The sequence below is a fragment of the Thunnus maccoyii genome, chromosome 13 (genome assembly GCF_910596095.1).
Source record: "Thunnus maccoyii chromosome 13, fThuMac1.1, whole genome shotgun sequence".
In the NCBI taxonomy this organism is placed as follows: Eukaryota; Metazoa; Chordata; class Actinopteri; order Scombriformes; family Scombridae; genus Thunnus; species Thunnus maccoyii.
In genome coordinates, this window is record NC_056545.1 from 10,341,311 (window position 1) to 10,368,977 (window position 27,667).

At 37.3% G+C, this 27,667-nt stretch overlaps 3 protein-coding genes and 1 non-coding gene across 4 annotated transcripts; 2 read left to right on the forward strand and 2 right to left on the reverse strand.

The window, feature by feature from the left end:
- Positions 1-260: 260 nt before the first annotated feature.
- On the reverse strand, positions 261-8,358 carry znf346 (zinc finger protein 346). The gene is made up of 7 exons (XM_042432323.1): positions 8,251-8,358; positions 5,862-5,965; positions 4,387-4,482; positions 3,148-3,298; positions 2,735-2,962; positions 2,498-2,597; positions 261-1,936 (listed from the first exon to the last, which is right to left on the reverse strand). The coding sequence occupies exons 1-7, from the start codon at positions 8,306-8,308 to the stop codon at positions 1,729-1,731; spliced, it is 945 nt and encodes a 314-aa protein (XP_042288257.1). The 5' UTR covers positions 8,309-8,358; the 3' UTR covers positions 261-1,728.
- Positions 8,359-9,919: 1,561 nt separating this feature from the next.
- Positions 9,920-9,992, forward strand: trnav-aac. The gene has a single exon. It is a non-coding gene; the product is annotated as a tRNA-Val (tRNA).
- Positions 9,993-10,693: 701 nt separating this feature from the next.
- On the forward strand, positions 10,694-13,294 carry LOC121910514 (15-hydroxyprostaglandin dehydrogenase [NAD(+)]-like). The gene is made up of 4 exons (XM_042431753.1): positions 10,694-10,699; positions 11,893-11,988; positions 12,147-12,243; positions 12,855-13,294. The coding sequence occupies exons 1-4, from the start codon at positions 10,694-10,696 to the stop codon at positions 12,950-12,952; spliced, it is 297 nt and encodes a 98-aa protein (XP_042287687.1). The 3' UTR covers positions 12,953-13,294.
- Positions 13,295-15,884: 2,590 nt separating this feature from the next.
- zgc:56585 (uncharacterized protein LOC393297 homolog) lies at positions 15,885-27,186 on the reverse strand. The gene is made up of 7 exons (XM_042431739.1): positions 26,984-27,186; positions 22,186-22,309; positions 19,934-20,040; positions 19,509-19,605; positions 18,395-18,471; positions 17,865-18,022; positions 15,885-16,511 (listed from the first exon to the last, which is right to left on the reverse strand). The coding sequence occupies exons 1-7, from the start codon at positions 27,074-27,076 to the stop codon at positions 16,391-16,393; spliced, it is 777 nt and encodes a 258-aa protein (XP_042287673.1). The 5' UTR covers positions 27,077-27,186; the 3' UTR covers positions 15,885-16,390.
- Between the last annotated feature and the right edge of the window lie 481 nt (positions 27,187-27,667).

Here is a 27,667-nt window from a genome sequence, read left to right on the forward strand (position 1 = left end):
CTTATTTTTGACAATCACTGACAGTTTGGGGTTTGAGGAACTAATTCAGGCCCCCTGAGGTGACAATAACCCTGTAATTTTTATCAATTACTGATGAGCCTCCAGTTAAGATTTCCACTGTCACAATATTATGTTTAGTGGTGTTAAAAAACAAAAACACGATTGACCATAATAAATTTTTTTAAAAAGTAAATCCCTCAAGTTTTGCAAAACTTTGGGTTGTCTTTTTACAGTGAAAATGACTGTATTTTTTTTTTTTAAAAAAGCAAATAATAAAAACTAAAAAGAACTGAAATATCACCATTGTCCAGAATATTAATAAGAAAATCTAGTAAAATAACCATTTGACAAAAAAAATCTTTCTGGAGATATTTCAGCTTTAAATAAAAAAAGATAAAAGGAACTGTAAAACCAAATAACGATAAAATTAAACTAATAACATCAGATTTAACAGACTAGATGCAGTATCTAGACTCAGACTTGTTTCCATCTGTCTGCACAGCAATGACATCATCAAAACTGGCTGCAGACTCCATAAACTTAACCCCCCCCTCCCTCACATGTGAAGGGATTTATTTTAATCAGTCGCGCAGTTATATTAAGTGACTGCCTTTGATTTCACTTTCCCATCTTGACACCAGATTTAGAGCTGGAGTTGAGCACGTCTCAATAAATACATTCACGGGAGATGCAAACCAAAAATATTCAGGTGAGCAGAGAAGAAGCTAGAAATGTGAGCTAGAAAGCAGTTTCGCTCTGAATTGGTTACATTTGGCTCCTGGTGCAACACGTTAGTATTGGTTAGAAGTTAGTAGGGGTTGAACAATAAAATACCCTACTGTGTCCAATAATGTCTTCAGTGCTGCTGATACAAGTTTCTGTCAATTCAGGAAGTACACTAAGGCTGGGCATCAAACCAAAATAGCCAAAATGGGTCTGTAGCAAAGAGTAGTTGACATACAATGGCTGAAGAGATTTATAGTCTTATTTATGTATTCTCCGATCAGATATTTACCCATTGAAATCAGAATTTTGCCCATTTATTTATTATTTTATAAATGTTATATCAGCACCAGCTTTGATAAATTTCACACACTACCCAGCCTTAATGTACATGGATATGGAGGATGGTTTTCAGTCCGCACATGTGTTTGTAACGGAAGGAAAAAGCCAGTTGAACTCTCAAAGACATTCTTTGTGGTGACTGTGGGTACAGCTGCATCACTGCTGAACCCGTGATCACATGTTGAAGGGTACAACTCCTCCTCACATCAAAAGCTATTTTCAGAAAGCGGAGAAAACTAAATTTAACAGGACTAGGTCAAAACCTGGTGTATGGCTGGACTGTGCGTTAAAAGCTAGAGGGCTTTTCATGTGAAACAGATACAAGGAAGTGGCGGCATTCAGCAACCAATAGTGTAACTTCATCATTCAGTCAGTCAGCGGGGCCTTTCACGTTCATAGGGCTGGCCCCGTTGTTGTGGTCCAGCCAAAAAAAACACATTCTTTAAATCGTTTGGGTTGGGAACCAAAAGTGATCAAATTCCACTTTGGGGCTCAGTGAACTGGAGAGTCGCCTGTTTAGGGGGAAACCTACGGAGAAGAGACTCAGACAGGAACTGAAGGTCCATGGAGGCTGATGCTTTGTTAATGTGTTAAAGGGGCTGGTTGTTGTGTTTCACTCCAAGTCCTGACTCAATCCTCAGCAGTCCATCTTCCAGCCCAGTCTCAAGTATACTGGTACTCCTCTGAGTACTCCGTGTCCTCAGGAGCGTACTTGTTGTTGTCTCCAGCAGCGTACTCGTCATCGCCGGTGCTGATGTTTTTGTCCTCGGTGGCATACTGGTCATCTTCGGCAGGAAACTGTTTGTCACCACCAAACGATTGTTCTGCTGCATGTTGGTTCTCTGCAGGGTTCAGACCTGATTTCTTCATTCTAAAAAGAAAAAAAAAAAAAAAAACCAGAACATGTTTTTAAGATTGTTTTAAAGACAATTATGTTTTTCTGGGGACAATAAGGACTCAGTAAAGGTCACATAGGACGCAGTGTTGCTGGAGGCAGATGTGGCACATTCACAGGAAACATTCATTTTAAGTTTAGACTGTCCACTGCATTTCCCCGTCGCAATTGTTTAAAAAGAAAATAAAATTTAAGGGAACCAAACATGTTTGTTTGTTACAGTTGTTTGTATTACTAAACTCTGGTGTCAAAGACAGAATTGTAGTGGCGAGCGTGCCCAACTAAAGGAAGCAACTCTAAAACAAAAGCTTTTATTATGAGTAAGAAGTGGCATCACATGACATTAGAGCTGAAACAATAAGTCGATCAATCAACAGACAGAAGAATAACCAGCAACAATTTTGGTTATCGATGAATTATTTAGTTACTTTTCAAGCTTCATTATTTAGACTGATTTGTATGAAATGGCAGCTCAGTCTGACTATCAGGCTAACAAAGTTTTTTTCACCAAAATCTAAAAGAAATGCATGCACTTACTGGTTCTTATGTTTGGCACCACTGATATGAGACTGGTACTGCTCCACAGAGTTTAGTTCAATGTTGCAGATGGTACATGGGTAGCCCTTTAGTGTGGAAGCTGTAGACACATGAAAAAAGAAGAGGTTAGTTGTATTTAAATCTGACCACATGGAATAAGAGAGAACTGAGCGTTACTGGGTGATGATGGCAGTTCAACAAATACAATTTCATGATTTCCTGGTTCTGTAGTCTGACCTGGTGCTGTGGAGGGACCGTACGTCTCCATCAGTTTGAGCTTCGTCATCTGTTTTCTATGCTTCTTGCCCACATAGTGCTGCTGGGCCATGAGGGGGTTGTTGAAGGACGCCTGACAGATGGAGCAGAAACGGTCCGGGTTGTTGTTGTCGCCTGTTGCCAGGGCGGTACTCGAATCATCCGCGGGCTTCTTCTTCAGCGGAACTGTTGGTGTTGTTTGTGAGGCTACTGTTGAAGAGGAAACACAATAAAAACAATTGTTATTAAATGTTATCTGTATGGTACATTTAGAAACAACTGAAAACTTGTTAATACTCTCACACAGGAAATAAGATAAAAACAATACATAGAATTAGATAAAGATGATGGAATAAATTTATGAATAAAATTATGATTTTAAAAAATGGACACACCTTGTGTCTGGGGTCCGACGGTTTTCAGTCTCAGGTTCTTGGCGTGAACTTTGCCCTGGTAGTGAGACTCAGCCACCACAGGAGATGAGAAGGTCATGTTACATACATGACACACCTTCGACCGGTCTGTGTCTCCGTTGTTACAGTCCACCTGGCAAAGACACACACACAAAAACATGAATCATTAATGGCTGCAAGACGCATCATTTGTCCCATTAAAAAAAAAAAAAAAAAAAAGGGATTAACTGTATGTTATCACTCTGAACATCTGTTCTCTGTCTTTCTAAATTTAGACAGTTTGTGCTGGCTTTTCACTGACATTTGAGATGTTTAAGGGGTATTCACCAGTTGCTCTGAGTGGGCTCCAAGCCTCTGTCAATACAGACAACGTGAAGTTCGAACTTGTATCCTTGGGAGTTTGAACTCTGCAAGTTGAACTTGACAGTATAAACTCCAGAAAACAAGAGGACACAATATGCTCATATTTCATTTTTCAACTAATGAGGTCCATTAACAGGCCTGTTCTGAGAGAGAAAAATTGAACTATTCTATTCAAGCATTGGCAGTGAGCAGTGATGCAAATGATTTACACATAAGGACCCAAAAGTACACAGAGGCAGTGCTAATGTACAATAACTGCCTCATAAAAACAATAAACCTGAACTTTACCTTCAGATAAACCAATTCTGTCATTTTCTTGTAAACTTTCACAAGTTGAAATTTATACAGCGTAAAACTTGCTTGTTATTTGCTTGTATTAATTTGCAATGCAGTTATATGAAGAGGCATAAAAAAAAATTCTTAAATTATTTCCCAAAACTGGACAGTGGAGAGTTGAGAGTTCAATCTAATGGTAGTGAATACATCTCGGGTATTTCAAGTATGTTAGGAGAAGCTACATGGCCTGTGTAAACAAATTACACATTAATTCCAATTTGTTAAAATTTTTTTGAAAACCTGACAGCCTTAATTGGCACAGACTCCACTGCAGGCCGGTCAGCGGGCTCAGTATAAATGCAACGTAGTAGCAGCCGGCTGTGGCTGCAGGGGAACGGGGAGAAAAAAAGCAGCGGGAGCATTCAGGGTTGGTCTTAAAATTCACAAACCTCGAGCAAAAAATGTTGAAGACCCCCTGAGAGATCCCACTGCTCACTTTGCTCGGGAGCAAACATATTTTTGAAAGTTATGAATGGCCAAAATTTGGCATAAAATAACTTTAATTGGGCGTTTTTCACTCACACTGTCAGATGACTCTGACTTGAACTTTTTCAACGCTGGCTCCTTCTCATTTTGGATGGAAATGTAGCGCCGCACTTTGTTGGCATGTTTCTTGCTCTGAAAGGACAAGCACAAATGTTTATCGTAAAGTGAACAACAAACATCAACACCCCAATGCACTTCATTAAACATACTGTCACTGATACAGAAGACAAGCTTCCTTGTATGATGCCTGATCAGACAGAAACACAATAACATGAATCTATTAAACAACATAAACTTAATATGACAAAGTATTCAACTAACAATAATAGTCGTCTATCCTCTAACATGTTACATCTTCTCAAACACAAAGACTTGTAGCTTTTCTTTGCTTCACATCACTATAAATCAAAATATCTTTGTGTTTTTTCATAGTTTTTCAGGAAAAATAATCCATTTTGAGGCATCACTATGGGCTCTTCTAATTTGTTATGAGACATTTTGTACACTGAAAAAATAAGTTATCCAAAAAAAAAAACCCATGTATCATACTGGTATTAATATCAAAAAAATTCAAAATCAATACCCAGTCTAGTACTCAAACATTTAGACCATGTCCGCACTTAGCCGGCTCTTTTTAAAACGCTGTTTATGTGTGAAACCGAAGGACGTCCGCGCTAGAGTTTCCAGGTCGTATTCATAAATATCTCCGTCCACAAAGAAACATCTGAACAACAGGAAGACAGCTTAATCTTTTCTTCGTCATCTTCTTTTCAGTCGGCAAACTACAGAAACTTGCATCATAGCAAACATCTGGTCAGCGGTAGGACAGAAAGTCCTCTTGCTCCGCTGAGTCTCATCTGGTTTTGTCCTCTTCTGCTCTCTGTGATCAACTTTACTGCGATTTAAAACAGATGAACTAACAATCTGGTGGTTATCAAACTAACTTTGGCTTGGTGTTTGACTAGTAGAGCTGTCTACGTGGTGACTAATACTCACACACCCTCCTGACTGTGACTGACTGCCTCTACTCTTCCCAACTTCTAAGAATTCAGAATATTTTATGTTTCGCAACACTGAGACTTGCTACTCTGATCGATTACTGCAATGCAAACGTACGATGTGATGCTTGATCGATCATTGTCACCTGAGCTGAATCAGATCCAGATTCAATGAAGGATTATGTTGCATCTCTGCTCTTTTTTTTTTCTTTTTTTTACATAAATTTGCTTTTAGCCATGTGCATTTCTGCTGCTCTAAAGATTTTTAACAGTATTATCATGATTCATAAACGAAGTGATATGACACAACAATACTACCTAGCCAGGCTACTATGGATTTAACTGGTATAGTAATAATAAAACTATGAATGTGATGTAAAGTGCATTAGATTATAATATTTTTTAACTCATAATTATGCAGCTTTCCCCCATATCCTTGAGCATAGTAGTGCTGTCAAATAAGTTGAGTCACATGACGTGGAAAGAGCAGCAGCAGACTGTGAGCTCACTGACCTGATAATGAGTCAACTTCTGAGACTCAGAAATTAGGACAGCACTGCAGACTTTACACTGGGAGTCAGAAAACAGGTCACCATGCTCCTTTATCATCTTATTTACTGCAGGGGGGGAAGACAGACACAGGAGATTTCAAATCAGGTTACATCTTCTGGGAAAATATAATTAAAACAGAATGATGAGAAATATCTGTGGCAACTGTTCAAACAATTCTGCTCAACAACTCTTTCATTTATCAAGGGCATAAGGGTGTTTGAGAACAAGCCTCTTTTAAAAACAGCTTTCTTTTTCATTGTCAGTGATTCCTGCCTGGTAAAGGCAAGACTCCTGTTGTTTAGGATATGTTAACATCACATCAACATCTGTGAACCGCACAGGCCTCACGGGCCATTTTAGGCCTTAACTCTGAGACAGAGCCATTATTCTTGGCTGAAAACACTCTGGGAAATTAATTTACCTTGAAAGTGTCAGCCCAAAGATACGCAACAAAAATAACTGGTGATATATTGGTTGAGCCAAGTATTAAGTAAGGGGATTAAATTTCGCTGGATATGATATTGTAGGAACATGAAATGTTATAATGCCTTTTACTTTTCACATTGGTTTATGAGCACTATTTATTTTATCCCTTTCAGACATGGAATAAGTAACATTGCTGGCTTAATTGATCCATTAAAGTAAAGGCTTTTTGTCAGCCATTACATGAATGTTCCTTACAGCTCCATTCAGACATGACAGGACAGTTAGTTACACCACAGAACAGCAGTAAATTAAAACGTTATGATATCCGTTTTCTCACAGGCTGCATCAGTGATGCATATCTCCCAATTAGATTTCTTTATTCTCCTGTGCTGCTCTGATTATTTACTGCGTAGCAAACTAACAATGTGTTGAAACACCTGCTGAGCTGAATCAGACTGATGTCTCATCTTCTTAACCATATAGTTACTGGATGATGGTTTAAACAAATAGCCTCATTCATTAAATGTTTTAAGATTTGATATAACACCAAGTGAGTGAGTTTCTTTCCATTGCTGCTCCAGGATCTTCTCCATCTATAAATCCTGGCAAACAAACCACCTTTTTACAACTGCCTTTGAGTCCGCTTAACGACGTGACAGCTCTTTGCAGATTTATTTTTGTCACAATTATCATCATCATATTTTAAATGTCTCTGTAACTCACTTTGGTCAACATCTGTTGTTCTTAAATGTGCTCTATAAATAAACTGGCTTTATATGATATTCCATAAAAACATAATAACTTCATCTGATGGTATAAAAGCTACACACTAAGAGAGGGGGGAAATAAAGGTAATAAATACAACATTACATGTGATTAAATTCTATATGTACACATCCTTTCCACACACTAAACAGCTCTGTGAACACATCTGTTTACATCTTCTATTACGACACACTGTTCCCATTAGCACCATATCATGACACTGTTGACATATATCAATAATGTCACAATAATTTGAGCATGACCCTTAAATTACGTATATAGTCACTCTGAGAGGGTTTTTGAGGATTTTTTTTTGGTAATTTGTATATAATAACCAAGCAGATAGTGTCATACACTCTTCACTTCACTAGACTAGCTAACAACAGTTTGATAAACTGGTCCGACTGGAATCTAGTCTTCAGATCAGGGAAGGCAAACATCTTAATATTGAGATGAACCAGACTTCTAATAATATCTACTCTATCATATTTCAAATCACAGACACTTAATAAGCTGCTGAGACTGTGTTTCTTGTAGTTTTGCAATTAGTTTGGGCATATTTGCTACAATCACATCAGTAGTGCAGCATGAAAGTTAAATACATGGGTTGAAATTGAAGTGGGCGAAAGGATTTACATCAAAACAAAGCTGACAGCACAACTGAGAGGTAGAATAAATTCAACACAAATCAGATATTAGACACATTCTCTCATTAAGATAAGATTGAGACAACTTTTTTGCTACAATGCTGTCCATTCAAAAGTTCAAAAGTAACGTGTCTTGCTTGTATAACCGGCGCTAGGTGCAACCCGCATGTATCCTAATACCGGCGTGGCTGCAGGACCAAATCTAAAAATGTCTCCCTCAGTCTCCGCTGCTCCACAGACAGAAGAATTGATGCACAATCATTCTGTATTGACAGCAGATGCAGACATGCACCTCATCGACCTTGGAGCCCAAACGGCTACAGCTAGCTTAGCTCGGTTTAGCACACTTTAACAGCCGCTCCGCTCATCCCGCACAGCCGGCTAACGCTAGCATGCAGGGAGCTAACGACAACACTGGCATTTTACTCTACATTCGCTACGACAGTGGCTGAGTGCATTAATGCATTATTCTTTTGAAAAAAACGTTAAAGTAGTTCAGAAACAGGCCATACCCTCCGCCGGCCCCGAAGGCAAGTAAGGAAAATCCTCCGTCTGCATCGCAACGGCCATAATTTCTCACAACCAGCGGCGCCCGACTACGCATGCGCAGTAACAGCAGCAGCTTCTTCTTCTTCTTCTTCTTCTTCTTCTTCTTCCTCTTCTTCTTCTTCTTCCTCCCTAGTGTTTATGTCACTAACTTGATTTGAGTGTGGGATAAGAGATTATGCAGGAAATTAAAAAAAACCCTCTAGATTCTTTTATGACCCCTGATGATCACACCTGTGAAAAGATACACAAGACTGCTGACAAACCTGCATCAGCAGTTTGACTCTGCAAAGGTCCTGCAGGCCACAATAATATGACCCAGCTTTCGACAACATGGTTGTCCAGGAATTGAAATGTCACCTGAAAGTCTCCTCCCCTTCTCTTCCAAGAATTGTGTTGTTCTCAGGGTCTTCTCATCTGTGTCCACATCTGTTGTCATTTACTGCCTGTCGAAGAACAAAAATATCTCCTTACAGTTCTGACCAAGCTAAGGACACAATCAGGCCATCGAAAACACAGTGGCCCCTCAGCCAAATCCTGCAGATCCTGCTGAAGCCAGTGTACAGTCTATTGTTTCCTGTGCTGTGCCTACTTCTAAGTCTGTGCCACTGTCAGAAAGTTACAGAGTGTACCAAAACTTGCTCTTTCTTGCTGCTTGTAATGTATACTACTAAAGAGGTGCAACATGACTGCTCTGGAAAGACTTAGATAGGAGGCACAATAATTGAAAAATCTAAAAACATATGAGCTGTATATGCACATACCTAATAACATATATACACATACATACACGTACTGTATATAAACACGTTAGGCAGATAAAATTAAATTATAAGAAAGTCGTTTGATAAAACTTGGTTGTCAAAAGCAATTTAAAAGAAAAATATGTCAGGCAGGTCATTCCACAGTTGAGGTGCCTTAACAGCAAATGCTCTGTACCATTTTAGTGTTAAACCTGACCTCATATTGCATGCAAGTCAATCTGGGACCAGGACATGAAGTGAAAACCAGTGTAAAAGTAATGTAAGGGTTAAATTATGTTCTTTTTTCTTAGTTTTTGTTAGTAGTCTAGCTGTCACACCCTTCTTTTGAGTGTATAAACAAACACAGAGTGCTTGTGTAGAAAACAGTGCATCAATAACTAGATACCAATCTAAATGGTACAATACTGTCAGAGAACACTGAACTGCTGTGATTGTGAGCAGCATGCATAAAGAAATCAGGGTGTTAATCAGAGTCAACCACTAGGTGGAGACAAATAGTCGCACACAGACATAAGAGAACAGTGTCGCTGTATAAAGTACCTGCATTACTGTAATGGGCGAAAGGTCTCACTCACTTTAACAAAGGTATAATTGTCATTTAAAGCTGTCACTGTTTCTAACAACAGAGTTTCTCAGGCCAAAAGTCTTGATACAAAATCTTTCCTACAACCTTTATTTTCTTTTAAAACTACCTGCCATTTTTATATTTCATTTAATCTTTTATTTCAGGCACCTTATCGGCTCTTTCCCATCATTTGAAGCCATAATTTGACAATGACATATTGACATCATTTCTTGTTACTGCTTTTCCCTTTTTTTAGGGCTTCATGTTTATTTTTTATGAAGTCGCCCTTTAATTCAAGGCATGGCAGTTTCCGTAGTGTAGTGGTTATCACGTTCGCCTAACACGCGAAAGGTCCCCGGTTCGAAACCGGGCGGAAACAGTTTTTGTCCTCCTTAATGAAAACTATAAAAGATACGATATGAACATAATAAGACATTATTGATCTCCAGGATGGAAGTTAAGTATAAACAGCATTACATGAAACAAATCGTATCCTGATAATCATATAGCCTATAGTATGAGATTGGTAATAATAACAGTATAATGCGAAAATAATCTAAATATGATATGACATATTACAAGTCTCAATCACCTGGCTGCGGGATCGATGGACCGCAGGTCGGACGCTGAAACAAGAACGGGACTCATAGCAGTTGGCAAACCAGTTTAGCTACACCAGACACGTATGTTTCTTTGTGAATGGATCTTTTTTTATAATACAAAACTTTCTTCAACAACAAAAAAAATTGTACATATTATGTCAGGCACAAACAAGTAGGCTACACAACACAATACACGAGTGCTGATAACAACAAAACATACTATATAAATAAAAAAATAAGGGATGAAAACAAAATAAAATCAATGCAGCGAGACAGTATTCAAAATAAGTTGAAAATTAAATAATTAGCCTATAATAAAAAAAAATCATAAATAAATAAATAAATATGGACAGACATGAGAAAATGGCAATTAATTAGACTTCACGTGGTTTCATCAAACATATTTCTGTAATATTCCAAGAACCTGTTGTTGTTTTTTTTATTATAATGTTGTAATGTTCACAGTAGGTTGAGAACGATGGTGGTAAATTGATGTTAATGTTAACTTAGTTATAATGTTGTGTTTAGATGTCGACTGAAAGAAGGTTAAATCAGGGCAACTCAAATGCTAAATGCATCTGGTTGAACACATTTTAACTTATGTAAACTGTTAAGCGTAGATAATAAGCAGATGACTATATATTGATTAAAGTAAAATTGATAAGGCTTTTAGTGTTTTCAACCATGACACATTCGGCTGAAAGTCGCAAGTTAACAGGGTCACTCCTTAAACCGAAACACTGGGCCTGTTGCTGTGGTTGCAGCTTTTTGCTGTGGTTGTTGTGATTAGCAAGGCGTTGGTGACACATAGCATTAGCTTTTAAATGTGCAACACTAACTAACTAGCCGTTGAATTGGCTGATTGTTGTGGTAAAACTTCTCCTTAACTCCTGTGGTGTGCCAGTAATACAGTCATATCAGATAGAAAAAACAGGTTTAAATCCTTTCCAACTGTATTGGCCAGTGTGATTGTATTCAGTCACAACCTTTTCAAATTCATTTATTTTTTATCAGTGAGTTAAATCCCTCGACAGTGTTATGGGCCAAAGGTTTGACAGATGGATAGATAAGTTCTTGAGCAAAACTCTGGAGTCCTGTTGATGCTGCTGGTGGTTAGACAAGTTCCTCACATGGCAGCTTGCTGCCACCAGTGTGAGGAAATAAGCGCTTTTGGTTTAAAGCACTGTATTTTTAATCTGAAGCAAATGATTTATCTCGTTGATGTTTAACTCGTTGCAGTTAAATCTTTAAACTAATCCAGGGTCAGCAACTAATGATTATTTTCATTATTGATTGATCTGTCAATTATTTTCTCGGTTGTTTTGTTCCAACCAACAGTCCACAACCCAAAGATATTCAGTCTACTGTCAGAGAGGACTAAAGAAACCAGAAAATATTCACATTTGAGAGGCTGGAATTGGAGAATTTGGACATTTTCTTCTTAAAAACTCACTCAAAATGATTAATTGATTATCAAAATAGTTGGCGATTAATTTAATAGTTGGCAACGCATCGATTAATTGACTAATCATTGCAGCTCAACTATTTATACAGTACTGCATTTTAGCCTGTTTTTTTTAGATCAAAATGCAGCCATGAAAAGCATGCAGTGTTCACCTGTCCAGCGCTCTGACAAACCCTCACCTGTACAGGTAACCCTCTCAAGCTGCCTTTCAGAAAACCCTAGAAACCTTCAGAGGAATAGACATCCTGTCCAACAATGCCAGCATATTGAATGAGAGCGAGTGGGAGAAAACTGTCTCCATAAACCTTGTAAGAATTAATAATCTGACCTCATCCCACTTTAAATTGCTACTTACTACTTGCAGAATGTACATTTCTTATTTAATGGAGAGCAGAAAAATTACATTATTCCTGTGATTTCTTTCTTCTGCAACAATCAACAACACGTGAATCACTCTGTTTCGTAGCTGGGTGTCATCAAGGTAACTTACCTGGTTCTGCAGCACATCAACAAGTCCGATGGAGGTCGGGGAGGGGTCATCGTCAACACAGCATCCATAGCAGGTACAATGCCACAATGCAGTGTGATATGTCTTCATTTTAAGAGAGAGAAAAAAACATTATTTCGATAAACTCAGGGAGCCCACACAGTTTGCAGCTGTTGCTAATTATAAAGACAGTTTTCAAGAAAAGTTCATTTAAAGCTGGAAATACTGTTACTGGGGTTTAAGCACAGTTCACAACACATAATAATAACTTTATTTATATGGCACCTTAACAAAGTCACAAAGTGCTTTACAGTAAAAACAAGAAGCAAAAAGTAAATAAAATCCAAAACATAAAAGTCCAAAACATAATTACCATCATTTTAAAAAGGCCAAAAGATAAAAATGAGTTTTAAGAAGAGGTTTAAAAGTGGATACTGGACTTGTCAATTATATTCAGTAACATCCCCCTGTGTGATTTACACAACAGTTGAGTGGTGAAAATGAATTGTCACAGTCACAGCACACACATGGGAGACGTAACAGCTGCCATCAGGTCTGTCATCATCATCTTCAACAGGAAAATTGCAGAGAAAAAAATGTTAAAATCGAATTTCTTCATCCGTATTGTTCAGGATGTTGAAAACTCAAACCTTTAACCTTGATGTTGACTGATATAGAGTCCTACAGGTCTCGGTCCTCTACTGCACTGTCCCGTCTATACAGCCATCAAACACGGAGTGGTCGGCTTCACTCAAGCCATAGCAGTGAGGAAAGTTTTCTCATGATAAAGTTTTATGTTTTTATGTTTTATACATTGTGCTTCTGAACAGTTACCATGTGTATGTGTTTGTTTTTTACTAGGCTGCCTCTAAGTTTTATTCAAACTGAACTCTTCTCCACTATTTAAGACAAACTGGGACAATTCTCCCACCTGGCTGATGTAACGCAAAAATATGCAGACCAAAGGATGTTGAGGCCATTCTTAATAAACATAAATCCTTTCCATAATTTCATTTTCATAATTAAATAACCACCAAATCTGTCACAACTTTTCAGGTCTTTCACGGTGCATGAATCAAAAACTGAAGGACTGAAGAAATTCAACTGATTCAAACTTGCAAAACAACACACACAACATACAGCTGGAACAGGACCATAATTATTATTACTATATATGAATATTGAGCTTAAGATAAATACAACACATACACATAGCTTGAATGTCATATATAAGCCAGCTCAAATTGTGAGACCTATTTCTTGGTAAATGTTAGACTGAAGTTTGAACCCAGCCAGCTATATGAATGTTCGACCTACACCATCTAAAAAAAGTTGAGGGGGAGGAAAGATGTAAGGAAAGATGGAAAACGACAACCCTCATCCAGATAATAATTACTTAAGAAGAATGAACCTGTTGCTCCTATATATTTAAACTTTAACTGGCAGGTCTTGATGCGATTCAATATGTACACACAGTTATAGAAGGCCCATGAAGTTCAAAGAGGGTAAAGTGAGTGGGAGATTAATGGTGCTCTTAATGATAAGCGCTCCACAACTACACCTCCTGTGGGTTAGATTTTAAATTTCTGAGAGAAAGCAGGATAATGGTAATATGTTGAGTGGCGCAGAGTTTATAGAATAAGTATCTGTCAGAGAGCATAGGTAGAGGTGGGCTATATGGCCCTAAACTAATATCACGGTATTTAAGGATCGTTCTGCAATAAGGATATTCTTGACGATATGACTAAATACTCCTTGCGGGATATTTGGCTCAGCCGGGTGCTTCTGCTTGAGGTGGTGAAATAAGTTTGTTGTATTTGCCCTCTTTTGTCTTCTTGCACTTCTTACATGTTACTGTGGTTTGTTTGCGGTCTCATCTTTTGCAACCAAACCACTGGCACACTACTGAAGTCAATCCCCTGTTTAACATCATATCGCTAACGATATGATGCGGCACACCCCTACCATTACAGATGTCCGGTGGCTGATATCTGTGGGAAGACTTCCTGTTTGAGCTGTGGTGTTTTGGAGGTTTTATGTAACAACTGAAGAATGTGAGACCCAGCAGCATCTTCTAATGAACTGTTACTGAGCTCAGGAGGTCTGGGATTGATTAAATATAAATCTGTCATGTATTGTATTATGGAAGATAAATTGTCATCTAAACATACAGAACTGATACAATTAATTATTGGTGTTGTGTTTTTAAAATTATGGAAAACAAGATGTACCATTGTAATACAGCTGACTGTAATCAACAGCGACACAGTGACCAAACAGATACATGCTGACCACAGGAGGAAGAGCAGTCTGGACAAAGTGCCCCCCTGTTACATACTGGACTTATGACCTGACTGCACTTTATACAAGATCACAGAACTCTATGTGCTTTATAAATGTTTGCACTTTAACACTTGTGCACTTTATTGCCTAATGTATTTGTAAATTCTATTGTGAAATTCAATAAAGACCTTTAAAAATGCAACATGTTGATAAATGTGTGTGAACAGTGAAAACTGTTGGATTGAGAGCAGTTTAATTTTCTATTCAAGTCTTGATGGCCGCAGCGTCCCACTTTGTCGTTTATATCACCCTCTCTATCCTTCCCATAGATGCACTGGACCAAGAGTTGGAGAGAATAAAATAAAAGGTTAATTCTCAAAAACCTAAACAAATATCAAACCTTTGACACATATTCTTAAGAGGTTGAATATTTCAAAATGTTTAAATGAAAGTGTGGGACCAGGAGAACAGGGAAGAAGTGGAGCAAAAGAGAGAGAGAGAGAGAGAGAGAGAGAGAGAGAGAGAGAGAGAGAGAGAGAGAGAGAGAGAGAGAGAGAGAGAGAGAGTGAGCAGTTTTAGTCATTGTTGTCCATTAAATATGTATTTAGAAATTAAAATATAAGTGTTTTAATTGATTTTGTTTTCAGTCAGTTTAAGTATGATTTAATATGGTAATACTGTACATATAATATTCCCATTTTATTTCACCTACAGGATACTATCCATGCTGAATTTTTTGACTGATAGTCTTTTTAGTAATTCTACCAATTTCTGTTCATTTCAGTAGCAACTCACAAATCCAAGGAAAGACTGATTTTGGATCTTACAGAGATAATCCATATTCAAAGACTGTTTTGGCAAAATACACAATTTGCATGAAAAAAATCACTTCAAAACTCAAGCACACATTCGTTTACACCGTGTCACTCAGCTGCTTCTCTCTGCTGTTTATGATCAACAGATCATCTCTTCTCTCAGTTTGTCCTTCTTCCATACCTTCAACCTTTTAACTCAATAGATTTATAGTAAAAATGTTTTCCATCCTTCGGGACAACTTTTATCTTATTGTCAGGCAAGTGTCAGATTATATTTGCTAACTCCCTCCTTACTGCAATTGTTCATATCTTATTTATATCATCTTGTAGCTAGCTGTGGTCCCTGCCTTGGACCACAAGATCTACAGAATCTGTGTCTGCACCAGAACTATACTCAATAAATCATTTTGTGTCTCATTCATGAGTGTTAAGCATCTCCTAATGTATGCACTCTGCACACACTCTGCAATACATTTAAAACCTGAAAAGCAAAAATCTAACTACATTGTAGGTTTTTCTTCACATTCACTAATCTGTTATACACTGAAGAAGAAGAAGAAAAAAATCTGCACCATACACAGCATGATGTATAATTATATTTATTATCTGCAAACCAGAACTACATGATATCACGTGTAGAATTAAATGTGATTAAGAAATAAGAACAGAAATTACACAAAAGACGTGTAAAGACTGCAATGTACTGATAAAATAAAGGACATTTAATGACATTAGATAAAGGAATAGATTATATCTGGATGATACACAGATATAACTTACTTAGATAACTCTTATATATAATATGTCTTGATCCAATGAATTGTTAAATGTTGACATGTTTGACATGTGTACATTTATTATAGGTAAAAGCAAAATCAATCATTCACAGTGAATTATGATTAAATTACATACAAAATGAATTAACATGAGCAAAGAAGCATATTGCTGGAGATCAAAATAATTACACAGGTAAAAAGCCTACACCTTAAACCTTTCTACATATAATGGATTGATTACTCGTAATTTTATTTTAGCTGAAATTTCTTATTTGCAGTTTTAATGAACATCATTCAATCAGGGGGCTTAGCTCTGAATGATGGTGTTGCGGTTTGTCATTGTGAAGAGCTAAAGGATGAATGTGGGAAATGTCACGTATGACTTTCCTTTTGGTAACAGCATGAGGGCATCTCCGTTCTTCGTCTCATCTGTCACCAGCTCAAGGAGGCATTCGGCTACCGTAGATGCACTGAAATGTAAACGTACAGTGACTTCAGTGAATACACGTGTGCAAGGTATCATACATGGTCATGTATAATATGATGTCAGCGGGAAGTTTGTATTTAACAATTGGTGTTTTTAAGTTCTTTGACAATGTAAATGGTGTCTTTTTCACATCAAAATAAGTGGTTTAGATGAGCTAGTTAACCGGGAATGTGTTTAAAACCAGCCTGATTTCTGCCCTGATGGGTTCTGTGGCTGGAGCCTGTCACAGTCCATCACAGCACATACATATCCATATTGTGCAATAGCTGTATATACTGTGTAGTCACCCTTCTGTGCATAATATCCTTTCACATTATAAATATAAAAGTAAATAGTCTGTATATACATGTACATTAATGAGCACTAGTTGTACATTTAATTTAACCACAAACAGAGTCTCCTTCATGTGATGGCCATGGAAAATTCTTGCTTCTAATTGGCTGGCAGTGTGTGCAAGTATGTGCAATGCAAAGTATATTATGTAGGTAACCTTAGAAACAGTAGTTAGTCACTGAAATTTACAAGAACGTATGTTAAACTCACAACAAACAAGCTGTGTACTTGGATTATAATTTGTATGCAGCATACCTACTTTTGCCCCTTAAAACCATGAAAATAAAATAGACTTGACCGGACTACCTTGTTTTCCTTTGGTAATTGGCCATTAGCATGATAATGCACAATGAGGTATCACATACTGCCCCTTCTATTATTTACTTTTTTATGATACTTATCTTCATGCCACGCACACATACTGCCCTCACAATTCAAAGCATGTCTGAAGGAGTGTGCTGCCGCCTTTATGCATTGCCTCTTGCATTACACTCTTGCATTCCAAGAGTCCAATTACCAACCAGACAAACAGTCTCAGTTTGAGCTGCTATATGTTAATTTGTCCAGCTGTTGTTGCTAATTTCCAATTATAAACTGCAAGACTTGTAAACAAATAGCTATATGCATTTCTTGTGGTTCTGCATGTAAGTGAGCAGTTTTTTTTTTACTTGTCATAGTACAAGAATGTATTTAGGTTATTTGAAGCCAAATGAATGCCAAATTTCCTCATTTTGTTATGATCCTTTCACTGCAGCTACAGGAAAACACTGTCCGCCAAGACAAAAAGAGGAAATATTGTTCTAAAAAGACTGTAAATGTGGAACATATCCACTTTATTTAATTAACTAAGACAGGAGGAATGATTACAGCAAGAAAAACAGGTTTCAGTGTTCATATTGGCACACAACTATTGTTTAAAGACAGATTTGAAAAATTGTAAACCTATCCTCAATCTAAAAATAACAATCTTGGATGGGATATCTAAACACAAACAAAGACTCACATTAAAATCCCAGTCTTGTCTGCTAATTGTTTGGTTGCATCAGCCAGGTTGGAGTATCGTCCCAGGTTGGATGAAATGGTGGTAAAGAGGTCAGTTTGGACGAAACCTGGGCAAAGGGCGTTGAACCTTATGCCGTAGCCTGAAACGGTAGAGGCCATCTAGTGAAAGAGACACACAGTTAGGCATCAACTGTTTAGAGTCACAATGTATAACACACAAAAAAAATCTGTTCGTTACATCCACATCTTCTTTTATGGCCATTCATGGGCAGGTGATCTCAACAACAATCTGACAAAACAGCCCTGACATCATGTAATTACTGCAAATGGTAATGGCTAACTTGTTAGCATACAAATGCCTATTCAAACATCCATAGAGCAACATTAGCATCCCATAAAAACTGATGAATGTAAGTTCTGTTAGCTCAGGTTTGGTCTCCACCAACCACTGAGAGAAATATCTGCAGCAAATTCTTTTACAGATTTTTTTCTTCATCTTCCTGGATTTAATGATAAGAAAACCATCCTCACCGCCATGGCTCGAGTGAAGCCGACCACTCCGTGCTTGGTGGCTGTATAGACAGGACAGCTTAGAAGAGGGCCAAGACCTGTAAGACAGGGTTATATCAGTCAACTAGGGCTGTAACTAATCATTATTTTCATTATCAATTAATCTGTCGATTATTTTCTTGATTCATTGATTAATCGTTTCTTCAATAAAATATCAGAAAACAATGAAACATGACGATCACAATATCCTGGAGCAAAAAGTGACATCATCCAATGTCTTATTTTGTCCGTCAAACAGTCCGAAACCTCAAAATATTTAATTTACAATAACGTAAGACCAAGAAAAGAATCTGGAACCATCAAATGTTTGGTGTTTTTGCTAGAAAAAAAGACTTAAATGATTCATCAATTGTCAAAATTGCGGCCCATCAATTTTCTGTCGATTTGAATTTGTCCTAATCCTGTCTAATAGTGATACACAAAATCGCTATCTATATTTTCTCTTATTTCATGCCACAAATTTCTGTTGAACATAATAATGTTGAAACCTGGCATTTGTCACATTGCCCGTCTGTGTGCTGTGACTTTGCACAGATGGGGCCAAGATATTGCCAAAATTAGTACTATATTAAATTGGGAATGCTTAATGAAACTTGAATTACTTGTCGCTGTATTGGATGTTGCTTCTCCATATACATATTCTCCTCTGGTCTGCAGACTGTTGAATTAACTGCAAACCAAATAATGCATTTTTGCACCATCTAAGTATAATTATCATAAAAGCCTTTCCCATTGTAAGCCACATCAGTTATGAAGGTAGTAACATCTCTACTCAGTCTGTTCAGACTCTCCCCCCTGCATTATAAAACACAAAGTAAGACTTTATTTGATTTTATGACAGTCTTTTGTGGATTCAGAGAGGTTTAGGTTTGAGAAGTGTCAAGTTACTGTTTTAAAATGTGGTTGCAAGTATAGCAACTGTGTTCAAAACGAGAGCGCGGGTGCCAACAGTGGAGGTCTCTTTAGGTCTGTTATGTCTCTGCACTAAGTTTTTATAAGAATTTAAAGTGAGTACACTGTGCTGTTTTCTTTTATTGTAAAATGTGACAAACATGCAGTGCATCATGGGCTTTACCTGCTATGGACGCTGTGTTGACGATGACCCCTCCCCGACCTCCCTTCAACTTGTTCATGTGCTCCAGAGCCAGGTAGGTTACCCTGATAACACCCGCCTGCAACACAGAGCGCTTTCTGTTTATTTTGGTGTTGTCCTTAGCTCTTTGTGTTCCAAATGTTGTGAAATGAAGAAGTGGTCTGCAATGTAAACCTGTTCAATTTCTCTGTTATGTTGCCAAATCTTTTCTTACGAACTCTTACTACAGAAAATTAAGAAATGAGAATTTTCCCATTTGCAGTGGTGTTAGCAGCAACTCATAAAATACACTGAAAAGTGTTGAGATGTGTTGTGGGTTGAATTCCTTATGGGAGTGGTGCAGCTGAGTACACATAGTAAGACATAATCATAACCAGATGCAGTTTGTTGCTCATGGTACTTCTTACAAGATTTATGGCGACAGTTTTCTCCCATTCGTTCTCATTCAAGATGCCGGCATTGTTGCATATGATGTCTATTCCTCCGAAGGTTTCTGTAACTTTCTGGAAGGCAGCTTGAGAACAGAAAATAACATAGTTAGATAACATTTCGTTTCAAAACTGTGGCATCAGTCACAGAAACACATGAAATTGTGATTACTAATAATTTTCTGCAATGTAGACTACTACTACTTCATATCAGTTCTATTCAAGTTATTTGAGACTGATAGTTCATATTATGTGTCATAATTGATGCCAATGAAGTTCAGGTTTATTTTAATGTGCATTATCAGTGTATTCACCAAGACACTTGTGCTCTGGCAAGGCTCTGATGACTCATAACATAAAGATATACAATACACCAAGTAAATGTACAATAAATAGATATACAATCAAAAGAATGACCACTTTTATTTCATTATTTTCATTTTATTATCTTCTAATAAAAACAACAAACCTTGCTTGAATTTAAAGGGTAACCTGTGGGGCTGCAACTAACAATTATTTTCATTATCAATTAATATGTTGATTATTTTATCAATTAAGCTCAAGGAGATGTCTTCAAATGTCTTGTTTTGCCAGAGCAACAGTCCAAAATCCAAAGATATTCAGTTTACTGTCATATATGACACATAAAAGCTTAAAATTCTCACATTTGAATAGCCAAAAGCACTCAATGTTTGCTAAAAAAGTGACTAAAACGATTATTCAATTATCAAAATGGTTGCCAATTAATCTTCTGCCTGTCTGTTTACAGGTGTTGGTGAATACTAAAGTACTACTAAAAGTTGTATTAAACTTTTTGTGACCCCAGAGGGAGCTGGGTGAAATCTGACAAACTTCAGTTGGGGTTGGTAAAGCACCTTTTATTTTATACACAGAAGTAGATTCAAGGTGCTGTACAGAGAAGTTAAAACAACACAATTGGAAAAGAGAAAAACAAACAAAAATGTATATGGAAATGAAAATAATAATAAAAAAATAATAATTAAGTAAAATAAAAGAACAAAATATTAGAAAGAAAGAAATAAGAAGATTTAATAATAATAATAATAATAATAATAATAATAATAATAATAATAATCTCATTAAATGAGAACAACAATAAGATTTTCAGTTTGGATTTAAAAGCTGCGAGGGTTGGGGCATTCCCTGTACTGCATAATGACTCTTGGCTGCTTCTCCTTGTTTTAGATTGTGATCTAGTGATCTCACAGGTCTTTACAGAGTTATATTGCTCAAACACATCAATCATATATTCAGGGCCAACTCCATGTAGAGATTTAAGTAATAAGACTTTAAAATCGATTCTGTGCCTTACTGGCAACCAGTATAGAGATTTAAGAACTTTGGTGATGTGGGCTGTCCTTTTGGTTTTGGTCAGAACTCTTGCAGCTGAATTTTGAAGTTTCAGGAGCATGATAATCTTTTTAGGAAGTCCTGTCAGACGTCCATTGCAATAATCAATTTTGCTGGAGATAAAAGCATGAATCAATTTTTCCAAATCTTGTTTTGTCATAAGGTCCCTAACTTTGGTTATGTATTTAAGGTGATAAAATGTTGATTTTACATGATAGTTAAAACTTAGGTCGGAGTCAATTGAAACACAGAGGTTCTTAACCTGCTCTTTTGCTGAGGCTAGTAGCGCTACACTAACTGCTACTAGTATAAAATCTCCAACTGAACTGTTGGCAGTTGCATTGTGGGTAATGTAGGCACCAGTTTTGACTAGGACGAAGAATGCATGGAATAAAAACATCTCTGGTTCTCCTGCACCAACTTTGATACTTTAAATTTTCTATTGTGAGTCTACCAATAAGTGCACTGCTGAATGGATGCAGTAGTAGTTGTTGATCCCACCATTTTGTAAATGATTTTCTCACACTTTAACTATAATTAATGTAATTTAATACCTCTAACTAATCCTTTCTTAGGGTGCAGTTCTTATGGGATTGAATAACATCTAATAGGCTTAACGCAGGACAAAATGTCCCTGAGATCATCAGCTTCCTGGTATCTGACAACTCTCTGCTGACTGGAACTTCTACTTGTACAAAGGAAATTACAAAAAGTCTTTGAGGTCTTAGAAGGACTGATTAAATTCATGTGTTTCTCAGCATGTTTATTCCATAAATGACAGTCCAGCTGTTTTCCTAACTTCAGTACTTCCCCCATTTCATAATATATTTGGCAAGTGTGTTTGTGTGTGTTTGTGTTACCTTTGATCTGCTCCTCTGACTCAACATTACAGCTCAGGAACAGAGCTCTCTCTTGTCCGTGCTGTTTGTTGAGGTCTTCCATTAAACTCTTTCCTGCAGTTTCATTCACATCCAGGAGGGCCACCTGTACAGGCGACGGTCCATCAGACAAATACAACAGCTCTGCAATAAATCCTACCATCATGAAGGTTATAATGTTTAGATTTTGTTGACCCAGCAGCTAGCTTCATAAACCTTTTTATTTTTATTAACCTATTAGTTTTATTTATACAACAACAAAACACAACAGAAGTTATCTCAGGGCACTTTTCACATAGAGCAGGTCTAGACCATACTCTTTATTTTACAGAACCCCAACACTCCCCCATGAGCAAGCACTTGGTGACAGCAGCAAGGAAAAACTACCCTTTAATGGTAAAAAACCTTAAGCAGAACTGGGCTCTATGTGGGTGGCCATCTGCCTTGACCGGTTGGGATGAGAGAGAAAAGGCAGGGCGGACCAGCTGGAGAGATTTCAGAGACTTGTTACGGCAGCCTCGCCATGAAATTTCAAAGCCTTATAACTTCATTCCATTTGGTCCGATCTTTTCCAATTTCCATATGCTTGTGAAGACTCCTGGCCTGAACACATGTACTGGCCCATATTCAGTGACAGTCATATCGCCACCTACTGGCAACAGGAAGTATCATGCATCATATTTTGTCTAATTACTCCAAGGAAATTTGGTCGATGCAACTGACATTGACTCAGCTAAGATGTAAGACCTTGGTGATGCTACATTCGGCAGATCATGACTCATAACAAAACACCATTGCCATGGCAACGCATCCTTCGCCATGAAATACGATGCTGTTTTTCAGGGACAAGGGATGGGTCTACAGTCACGAAACTTGACACACGTGTCTGGAGTGACACCAGTTAAAATCCTGGTTAGGTCATTCGCATAGGTGTGGCAATATGGCTCAACAGCGCCCCCTTGAAAACTTCAAAATTAAAGCCCCGCCTTCCAGATTAAGTGGAAAAATGAAATTCACAAGGCATATGTATCATGTCAAGACGAACAAAAAAGCCTCTTGGAGCCATATTGTAAGTCCTACAAGCAGTCGGCCATCTTGGAAAAACTGGTCAAATTTCGTGTTTTTTTGGCCATTTCGTATACCTTGTATTTTAACGAACTCCTCCAACAGAATTCATCATAACAACTTTAAAATCAGTGTGTGTCATCTATACTAGTTTATGATCAAAAGTTATTAAAAGATTTTGTTATCGTTGAAGTGTGTGGCCGGGGTGTGGCGTTGAGTTTTGATGTTTCGCCATGACAGAGGAAATTGATATAACTTTAGTGTACATGGTCGGATCTGCCTGAAACTTTAAATGTTTGATAACAGTTCAAGCCTGATCATATCTACATGCCAATATTCAGTCAGTGAATACAAAATGGCTGAATAGCGCCCCCTAAGAAATTTCAAGGAAGCAGCCCCAGCATCAGGCAAAATACTGGACAGAGTAAGTGATGTTTATCTCCTTCTTGCGCTGTCTGAAAACAGCCCGGGGTCTGAGGACATCTACATGCCTGTGACAGAGGCCCTTTGACTGCACTGCATCCCGACGTGCGCAAGGCTGCAAGGGCCCAATCATCGCTGCTTGCAGCTTTAATTATATAATGTGTTTCTAAGATGTTTAGGGCCAAGCACAATAACTTCAATTTTGTCTGAGTTTAGTAGCAGAAAATTGCAGGTCAATCAGGTCTTTATGTCCTTAAGGCATGCTTGCCATGTAGTTAACTGAATGGTTTCATCTGGCTTCACTGATAAATATAATTGGGTATCATATGCATAACAATGACAATTTATGGAGTGTTTCCAAATAATATTAGCTAAAGGAAGCATATACAAGGTGAATAGTATTGGTCCAAGCACAGAACCTTGTGGAACTCCATGTCTAACTTTTGTGTGCATGGAGGATTCATCGTTAACATGTACAAATTGAAATCTATGTGATAATAAGGATTTAAACCAGCTTAATGCATTTCCTTTAATGCCAATTAAATATTCCAATCTGTAATAAAATGTGATGGTCAGTGGTGTCAAATGCAGCACTAAGATCTAAAAAGACAAGTACAGAAAGAAGTCCTTTGTCCAATGCAAGTAGGAGGTTATATGTAACTTTCACCAGTGCTGTCTCTGTGCTATGATGCACTCTAAATCCTGACTGAAAAACTATTGTTATGTAGAAAGTCACACAACTGATTGGCGACTGCTTTCTCAAGGATTTTTGAGACGTAAAATGTCTGAATCAAGAGCTTTTGAAGAAGAGGTTTAATTACAGCTAGGACTGTGGTACTGTTAAAAAAGACAAATTGACAAATCATATCCAGTAAAGAGGTGCTAACTAAAGGTAAGACTTCCCTAAGCAGCCTAGTTGGGATGGGGTCTAAGCGACAAGTTGATGGTTTAGATGAAGAGATCGTTGAAGTTAGTTCAGCTGTTTCTAAGGTTCCTGTGTTTGGGGATAAATTGGTGCCTCTTGAGGGCAGCAGGTGATGAATTTTGTCTCTAATAGTTAGAATTTTATCATTAAAGAAGCTCATGAAGTCATTACTACTGAGAGCTATAGGAATAAATGGATCAATAGAGTTATGACTCTTTTTCAGCCTGGCCAAAGTGCTGAAAAGGAACCTGGGAGTGTTTTTATTCTCCTCTATAAAGGAGGAATTTTGGAGGAACTAAAATTAGAAGACATGTTTGTCTAATGGTGTGTAATCTAATTATAGGAATTCAAAAGTTATTAAGTAATGGTCTGATAAAATATGATGTTCAATTTCGATGCCATATGCCAGAAGAAGGTCAAGGGTGTGGTGGTTAAAACAGCGAGCGGGTTTATTTATACTCTGAGAGAAGCCAATTGAGTCTAATAACGAGATAAACACAGTGCTAAGACTATCATTATCGACATCCATATGAATATTGAAGTCAACTACTATAATAACTTTATCCGTACTAAGGACTAAGTTTGATAAGAACTCTGAGAATTCAGATAAAAGTACGGGCCAAGAGGGTGGTACACTATAACAAATAGAACTGGCTGTAAAGTTATCAAGGAGAGCCAGATTGCCTTGCAGCCGGATAAACTGAAATATTTCATATATAATACCATTGTCAAGCAAGGGTCAAGTTCTAGTTCTTTAAGATTTGAGCACTCATTTGAGACAATTGATCAAAACTGGTTTGGTCTCTCTCATAGGGTACTTAACAGAGAGTGCTTATGTTTGAGAAACTATGTGATCTGACTACTCTGGTCAAATCAGAAGTAAGAGGCCTTGGAGTCATATTAGACTCCGATTTGAAATTTAAACATCATATAACCAAGGTGACCAAAACTTTTTTTTAGTCTTAGGAATATCACACATTTACATCTATTTTTATCTAGTCAACTTGACTAGTGTAATACTCTTTTCACGGGTTTCCCTAAAGATATGATTGAAAAGCTGCAACTCATCCAGTATTCAGCTGCTGGGCCGAGCGAGCCATTTCTCCAGTCTTAGCTTCTCTGTACAGTTTAAGTTAGAATTGAATTTAAAATTCTTTTACTTGTTTTTTTTTTTTAAAGCTTTCAAAGGTTGGGACCAGCATGTTACTGTCCCCCACGTGCCCTCAGGTCATCTGCTGCTGGTCTTTCAGAGGTTGAAAATCGGACCCATGAGAAAATTTGAGGTTATGCTTAAGGAATTTCCTACTGAGACATATCAAAGAGGCAAACTCAGTGGCTGACCTTTTATCATTTTATCTCTATATTCTGGTTTTATCTTCCATTTAATTATTTTTTTATTGATCTTTTATTCAACTTTGTCATTTGCACATAAAGCACTTTGACCTGCAAACTTTGTATGAAATGTCCTATACAAAATTATTCTTCCTCTTCCTCTTCCTCTTCCTCTTCTTTTCATTATTATTATTAGTAGTAGTAGTAGTAGTGGTAGTAGTAGTATTATTACTATTATTATATTAAGCAATTTCTTTAAAGTAGTACTCTAGAGATTGAGTAGTGCACTGGGACTCACAAGAGATGTATTTATTAAATTAGGGTCACAATCTGTGCAGCAGAGGCAAAGATATCCTGAGTTTTAATCTCTAGTATGGATCAAGCTATGAAAACACTGGATCCTAAAATTCCCATAATGCGACACAATTCATTAACATCCACAGACCTTTGTATACAGTACACACCAGTGGATGCGTTTTTTTGTTGTTGTAAATACGGGCATTTCTCTCCATAATTGAGTCGTAACAACCTTGTTTTTCAGGGCGGTATGAATATTTTCGCTTGTTTTTAATTTAAACCAGCTGTTCAATTACTGGGTGCCTGCATCTGTATCTTGAAAGAACAAAGAGCACTATAATTATGAACAAGCTGACTTAAGAAAAGCCTGGAAACAAGGACTACTTTTATTAGAAAATCCAACTTAAAGGACTATTGACTTGATAACGGGCAGATTTTTGTTCCCTCACATTTTAGAAAAATAAATAATAAATAATCAAGATAAACAAAATAACTCAACTGTGGCTTTAAGATAAATATAAAAGATTAAAAAGTACAATATTCACTCTAACATTTAGTAGAAGTGGAAGTATAGAACAACTACTCTGTCACAGTAAAGACTTCCTCTTCCTCTTCCCCAATTCCCTTTTCTTTTTTTAAACAAAACCAGCTGTTTGCTTGTTAATTTGCCTGTAATGGTGTATGCACGCATGCTGGTGCCAATAATATCTCACATACTCAATGTAAGCAGAACTTTACCTTGGCACCGTTTCGCACAAGTATCTCCGTCATTGCTTTTCCTATTCCCAATGCTCCTCCGGTCACAACCGCGATTTTCCCATTTAAAGCCATTTCTGCTGTTCAGTGAGGAGAGAGGAGTCGATCAGCTGTAAGATACCATCAGGATTAAACAATTGTTGAATCAGAGGAAGTTTACGCTTTTAAACTGCCACCGCCCATCAGGAGCGTGTCGAAACATGACGTCAAGGAGGGCACAAAACAAATTAAAATGTTTTCCTTTTTAAGAAAATTAAAATCACGTGTTTCTTTTAAGGCATACAAGAAATGACAGTAACTGTTTAAAACATTAGAAAAAAAATGGAAAAGTGGATCAAATGCGTTTTGAATTAAGTAAGAATAAAGGAGGAGTTATGAATTAATTCTGGTGTGAATGAATGAATACCTTTTATGGAAGCATTTTTCTAGGGGAATAAAAACCTATGATAAAAATATAATAATATAATATATATCTAATATAATATAATCTTAAAGAAATACTGTTCTTCACTCTATGCATGATGACGAGTGAAGATCGACGCACATGACAAGGCACGAATATCCGATCAAAATACAGGCAACTCAATCTGTTTTTATTGGATCTCTTATGTAAGTATGAGCTGTGAAATTATGTTTTATGTTTTGCTGAAACAGCCTCTTCTTTTC